Raw genomic sequence first — 7521 nt, forward strand, 5'->3', positions numbered from 1 at the left:
TATATATACACATACATATATTCCTTTCCTGCATGCCTTTTTTCCTCATTTGTATGCTTCCCTGCACCCCACTCTCTGCCTCAATGCTTTTTGCAGTGCATTTTGGAAATATTTTTCCCACAGCAATCAAATAGTCACCTGTGCTTCCTCATACCTAAACAGCTTTTAAAGGACACCAGAGGCAAATGGTCAGCTTCAATCACTGTCAGGTGTCAGCGGTTCTCTGGTCATCTTGCCTGAAACATGGTGGTCAGGCCATGTGCGTGTTCACACATGACTGGCACGACCTTCCTGATAAAACTATTCACTGACATCAGTATTACCATCAAGTAAGTCTTTAAATCTTGGCAGAATCTGTGAGTTTTAAAGATTAGTGTGGAAACAAATGTTTTTTTTTTCTTAGTTTTGAAAAGTAGAGAGAAGTAATGAAGGAGTAGAGCCTTTAAAAAAATTTGGTTAATAAGCATCTCAGTTATCTGAAAAGGGTTCATTGAAGACATTATTAGAAGGTTCATCCATATGCAACATTAGTGTTTGATAAAATGGGGGTAAACTGTTCCTGTTAGATAAAAAGTAGATAAAAAATAAACAAAATTCAAAACGATTTTTTGACTCATGTTTAATGGGTTTAACCACATGTGATTTCACACAATGTACGAATGCAACTAAATGTTTAACGGCAAAACATGCAATAACTCTGTTTACTCATTCACCATAGACAGAAGGCCCGCAAAAGTGTTAGCCATACAATTAAAAACTGAACAAAAATATGAGCCAATCCACCATTTTATTCTCCATTTCTAACCTTTACGGCTTCTCTCCTCCTTTCACTTCATGTGTTTTCTGTCCTTTCTACAATTCCCCTCTTTGCCTGAAGGAGGGCAGGCATGTTGAATACAAACTCAGACCAAACTATGTAATAAGACAAAAAAATCAGGGATTTTTTTCTTAGATTTTTTTTCCTCTATTGCTATCATTCCACACTTCACTCTGTGTTTGTTTCAGTAGGGATTAACATCAAACTAATGATTTAAAAACATACATATATAACTGACTCCAAAAGGCCCCATCTCTCTAGATTTTGTCTTCTCTTTTTCATCACCTCTAACAAACACATTCAGACATTTTACAGCAGCACTGCATTTAGTTTCAGTAAACCTTTCCCTTTAGTAACCATCATATTCCACTCAAAGCTGCATCCTAACCTACCTACTATGTCATGACCTGAGAATGTATGTGACACTGCTGCTTATTTACATTCATTGTCATAAAAATGTTCATTGAACCATTTCTTACTGCTTGTCTCTCACTAATAGCTCCAGTGATAAAATAAATAAAATAAAATCAGAATCCTGGCATTCACGCATTTCACCTATTAGTAAAACTTAATGTGCTCACTTTAATTAGAGGCTGATGTGCATATTTATGCGTAAACAGCTTTAAGCTGAAGATATGTACAACTCTCTTAAAAATATTACTCCTAAACTAAATTTTTTGCCCATACGTTCAGAATAAATCATAAAAACAAGCATCCGATGGACTCAATCTTAAGTTGTATGTGATTTTAAGAATGTGCAGAAGAGAGAAAAAAAAATCTCAGGGTAACATAAATGTTGGATTACAACATTAAAGGTACTCAGTCTGTTTCTGTCTTGACTTAACATTTCACTGCAGGTAGCCCAGCTTCAAAGAAAAACAAGACAAGCTGAATGCTTTAACACTGCATTCCTTAGTGGAGACTTGTGATGTGTTAATGTTATATGTTATATTGTGGGTTTCTTTCTCTAGTGATATTTCACGTAAAGTTGCCTTATTTTTTACTTTGTGCCAAAACAAGTCAATGTGAAGCTGAAACTGAAAGGATTATTGACCTAATAGGCTTAAAACAAATCAATAAGACATACTATTATTTAGGGTTTAAAATACTATGATGCAAAGCACATGTAAGGCCTTGAATGTAGAGGTATGTTGTAGAATTTCTTTTTTTGTACAACTAAAGGTGATCAGGGTAATGTGTGAACCAKAACAAAGCTTGTAATTAACTTTGGGTTGATAATTGTGCTTGTAGTGTAATCACATTCTCACAGTATTGATTTGTACCAGCCAAGTTGTGACAAAAGAAAAAAAAACTAGAGTTTCTTTGTTTAAAGCTCACTTGTGTTGTTTAAATTATTTACTCAAATGACTATTGTGAACTTATTTTCCAACTGAAATTTATAATTTTAAAGGTAAAAGTTTCAGCAACTAATGGGTTAGACTCTATTTATCATTAATATAGACACTCCTCGTTACTAATCAGCAGCTTGTAGTGTAACATTATGGTAGGATACTAAAATGGTGCCCAAGTGGAAATCCTTCTAATGTTGGTGATAAACGAATTAGAGCTTCAAACAATTATGCTTAAGTTTAATAAAGATTTACAAATGTAAAAACCAGAGTCTCACTTTGAGAGAATAAGTCATTGCGAACACAAACATGATTGACTTCATCAACAGACAGTTTTGGTGGACAGCAACAATCATCATGACTGCACATCATTGCAAATGTATTTTATATGCATTTTGCAACAGTACAGGATGATTACGTAAAAAAAAAATAAAAAAATAAAAAATCTAAACCATATTATATTAAACTAAACAAAAATTCTGAATATTTTGAAAGGAAAATAAAAAAAACAAGTTGTGTATCTTGAAAACAAACATGAGTTAAGTGAATATTGAAAAAAAATGTTTTTTGAGCAACATATCACAGTAATTTACAAAATACACAAAAGCTTGTGTTTAAAAAAAAATCTAATGGTTAATAAATGCCTCTGTTAATTATTTTATAAAAAAGAAAGATTTAGAACAAAGCCTCACTCTGCACTTGGATTAAACAGTGCTTCTCTGGATTTGAAAAGAGGTACTGCAGTGTAAAATGTTTGATAGCAAATCCCTTCTAGATTCACATTTGTATGCTTCGAGCAAAGCCAGAGAAAACGCCATGTATTTTACAGAAAGTCACACAAATATAAATTACCATGCACATAAAAAAGAAGAAAATAAAACTTTAGTTTAGCATTCTCAAACATGCCATAAGATTTATGCAAATGCTTTCATGGTTTTGCCTGTGTTCTCAGGAGTCCAACTGTACTTGGATGCTGAGCTCAGTAAGTCATCACACGAAAAAAGTAAAATAAATAAATATAAATCTATTTCAATCATTTCAATCATTTAAAAGGAAGAAATGTGTTTTCCGTGATAAAGAAACCGTGAGGAGGCTTTCAAGGTCCTAAGACTTTCTGAAGTCACTTAACATAATTTACCACAGGTGTCAGATAAAACTGGAGATGATAATTGAAGGTGACCTTCAGCTCAAAAAATACTGCAGCTTGCTGGCCATTGATTCTTAGAAAAAAAGGGAAAATGTTTCCATCTCCTTTTAACCCAATAAGGAATATGTGACGATGAGGAAAAAAAACGAGGGTGTGTGTGTACTGGTTGTAACTCCATGATCTCTGTAAAAATGAGCTCATTCATACCCTGCCGCTTCACCTGTGCTTGTTTTTTTCCCTATTTCTCTCTTTTTACATATACCTCCTCCTTATCTTTTCATTTATTCACAACCCTTTCTTTTTTTAACTGGTTGTAAAATACTTGTGCTTTCTTTCCTCACCAACGTAAATTAAAGATGTTGCAGAAAGCTAATAAACCAATTACATCTGACAAGTTTGTTGCCTTAGAGATCGATGAAGTCTGGCATCACTGTAGATGCAAAAAAACTGTAAGCTACTATGTATAGATGCTGAAGCTAATGGAGTGAATCCCAACACCGTATAGAAGAAATAATTGGCTAGGACTGATCTCAAGTATCTGGTATTATCCGTATACAAGACAACTCTATGCATGTGTGAAGTACGATGGGAATAAATGTCTCATGGAGGGATTACGGACTCGAAAAGAAAGAAACAGTGGGTTCATAGAATGGCAAGGAGGCCAAAAGGAGGTTGGTAAAAGCATAAAAGATGAAAAGAGAAAGGTGTGAGTTACTCAGAACATTTTAATTAAGGTGAGATAGGAGAAAAAAGGAAGCTTGACTGTGCGTGCTTGTCATTAACGAGACTCTCAGCAGGGACGAAAAGCCTCAAACAAGGAGACAAAACAAAAAAGGTAAAATCGGAAAGAAAGCTTGGGTTAATTGGTATTCTCCATAGAATATGTTGTTAATTACATTATTAGAAAGTAGTTCCAATGGGGTTATATGCAGGTAAAAGAATGGTCAGACAATCTGCTGTTTAAAACCAGGATATCACTCTGTAAAGCTGGAATTACCATAAATATATTTGGCTTTATCAGGCATTGAATTTAAATTGGACACATCGTATGAAGTGAAACTGTGTATCTTTAATCTGAATTCCTTCTTACTGTAACTTTACCAGCCACTCTRTCACCCCATTTCTGAAGTGTGTCTCAGATCAACTCATTCTGACGCTGTCTCTTTAAATCTAAATGAGGCACTTCCCAGCCATCCCCCTTCAGCTTCCAGATCAGTTRATTCTAGTTTGATATAAGGGTTTATATAGTGGCACAGGAACTTTTCATTTACAAATTAATTAAAATATGTCAAGAGGACTGTCCATCCAGTCTTACATGTTGGAGTCAGAGTCTGACCCAGAGTGAGAGAAGAATGAAGATAAACATGCAGTTGAGAAGTCCATGTTTGTCAGTTCTTTCACAATATATCTGACGTAATAGTTCATAAACTGAGAAAACTGTACGGGTTGAAAAATATTACCCAAACAGAATATGAGGATATCTTTGCAGCAGCAGGATAAACTAAATTAAACTTCCCTGCACTCCTAGAGACTCCAAGTACACAAAAATGTATTTAACAACTGGAAAAAGCATATTTTGCATTTCATGTCCTCTTTAAAGCAGGTGATTGAGAGATGGACTGAAAGAAATATGATAGGTAATGAATAATTATATTTCCTCAAGTATATGAGAGAGAGAGAGAGAGAGAGAGAGAGAGAGAGAGAGAGAGAGAGAAGAAAAACAGCTACCTAAGTCAATAAAAGTAAACTTAAATAAGAAAAAAGATTCAATTTCATAAAAATATAACACTACAAACCTATATTGAGCAAATTAGGTCATTATGACATACAAAGTGTTTGTGAAGGGGTACCTTAAAAATCTTATATAAAAAAGAATAATCAAAACCTTTAGCAGATGAAAGCTACTGATTTTGGACAATATGGAAGTAACTAACTTTGCATCAAAATGAATCAAGACCAGAGTAAGAGTCATCGATTCAAACAACGCCAAGTAAAGCTAAAATTATAATCTTATAAATGTGAATTCACTTGTCTTTCAGGAGGCCTATTCAAATTCATTATGCAATAATTGTGATTACAAAAAAGACACTTCAACATGATTTTATTTCCATCTAATTAGCATCAGGCCCAGCTGAAGTAGAAGTGAGTGGCTGAACTAAAGTTACATGAGTAGACATCGGCACTCAAAAAAAAAAAAAACAAATCACCGGGTGATAAAAAGATTCAGAAACAAAGACTTCTTTACATTTGCTCTGCTACAAATAATAGCTTAACTGTTTGGGTTTAAACAAACAAACAAACTGAAAATTTTAAATGAAAGAGAAAAGTAATAAAAATAATAGTTATAAATTATAGTCAAAAAAATGTAAGAGCAAAAGAGGGGAATCCCCCCCGACACTGCAAATGTGGAAACCAAGTAAAACCACCTCATGCATTTGAATATAAATGACCAAATTAGAAGTTACAAAACAATGTTTCTGTTTTAATTACTCACCCTGCTGACTCCTCGTCCTCTGTCTTCTCCATAATTTGTTCCCAGGATCTCAAAGAAGATATTGGGATTAGTGCCGTTGTCAGTGAACTCCAAAAAGCTGGTGAGGCCGCTCACTCCAAACTACAAAGAGCAGATGAAATGGCATTATGGTAGGGTGGGTTTATTTCTTTTAGTTCCTACGCAGCTCCCCTCTTCTCACTGACTTGGTTCTAGTTGCCAATAACCACACCTGCTGTGGTGCTCTGTGCTTAGAGGTTTGTCTTATTACATAGAAAAGGGTGAGAGTGTTTCTATCAACTGCAATAATAAATCTAGAAGAGTTAAGCTTAGACTTCAAAATGGTCTCTTGGGTCTTTACTGAGAATCTTGTTCTGTTTCAGAAGGCTTACTCTGCCTTAACAATGGTCAATAAAATTTTTCACATCAATCCTAAACCTAAACTGCCCAAGTCACCGAGACTGAAAGTAGGTTATATAAAAAGCAACAAGTCTAGTAACAAATGCAGTAAGCACTTTAGGCTATGAGGATTGGTGCAACAGGAGGATCGCCTGCTGCAGTTTACTTTTCATTCTTGATTTGTCAATGAAAACCAAAATGCAACATCAACAGAACTTCTCATTAGCAAGTGCAAATGAGTATTTATTATTATCATAATGCCCCCACATAGCAAAACACTGATTAAACACCCKGGCACGCACAGTAAGTGAAGAATGCTGCTGATATGCTATAAAATGAAAGTGATGTCAGTTTGCTGAACTCAACTCTGTTACCTCTTGGGGCTTTTTAAACACATCTCTGCAGAGACAGTCACATCAGGGCTGCTTTAACAGTTAGTGCTGGCTGATGAAAACGTTGCCAAACCCAAGCCTGATCTCAAGGTGAACCYCAGAGATAGATATAAAAGCCATTGCGCCGCATTTATTATTGTCTGACACTAATCCTAAATTAGCATTTCACTTGGCTTTATCATTCAAAGTGCCATCCCTGGAGTAGATAGTAMATATATATTTATTTTATTTTTTTGTTAATATCAAAACAGAGGGCATTGATCCAATTGAACTTACCAGTGGTGAAAGTGTTGGCAAGCTCTCATTTAAACTCAAGGTGAAATGCAGAGATTTTCTAAAAACTACAGTAGTAGATTTTTTTTTGCTAAAAATGAACAAACTACAAACAATGATTGAAGTTTTTTTTTTTTAAATGTGTGAAGAYCTTCTTGAAATTTGCAATGGTGTAGGTCGCACAATCTACTGAGCCACTTGTAAAATTTCCAATTGAAAAACAAACAGAAAAATAGACTCCTGTGGACTAAAACCTCAAAAAAGATACGTTTAGCTATATTTGCATGTTTGTGGGCAAGTTCAGCTGGATGATTTAGAGCGTCCGAAGTGTGCATTGTGCTTGACTGAAAACCTTCTACAAAGGCTGAAGAGAAGAAAGCCTCTGCGTCTCTTTAGATATCTTCTACCTTTTTGACAGTCTCCAGCATGCTCTTGCCCCCTTGCCAAGGTTTGGAGTTCTTCCGGATGCAGCTGAGACTGGCCATGCTGTGCCATTTTCTGTCCTCCAGCTTCCTGTGGAAAGTATTGGCCAGCAGCAGAACAGTATCATAGATGTAGCGGTTAGTGATCTAAAAGAAAAGAAAAAAAAAGAGAGAAAGAAAAGGACTATGAGAAAAACAGTCTTTGAGGTATTAGAATTGTGTGACAACACT

The 7521-nt window shown here is 35.1% G+C and overlaps 1 protein-coding gene across 1 annotated transcript in view; it reads right to left on the reverse strand.

Moving 5' to 3' along the window:
• Positions 1 to 7521, reverse strand: part of grid2 (glutamate receptor, ionotropic, delta 2) — a gene marked incomplete in the record, with an annotated part of 448996 nt that overhangs the window by 149285 nt on the left and 292190 nt on the right. Inside the window, 2 exon segments of the mRNA XM_014002727.1 lie at positions 5808 to 5927; positions 7276 to 7437. Coding sequence (XP_013858181.1) covers positions 5808 to 5927; positions 7276 to 7437 — 282 coding nt within the window.

This window comes from Austrofundulus limnaeus, unplaced genomic scaffold (assembly GCF_001266775.1).
Source record: "Austrofundulus limnaeus strain Quisiro unplaced genomic scaffold, Austrofundulus_limnaeus-1.0 Scaffold14, whole genome shotgun sequence".
NCBI lineage: Eukaryota > Metazoa > Chordata > Actinopteri > Cyprinodontiformes > Rivulidae > Austrofundulus > Austrofundulus limnaeus.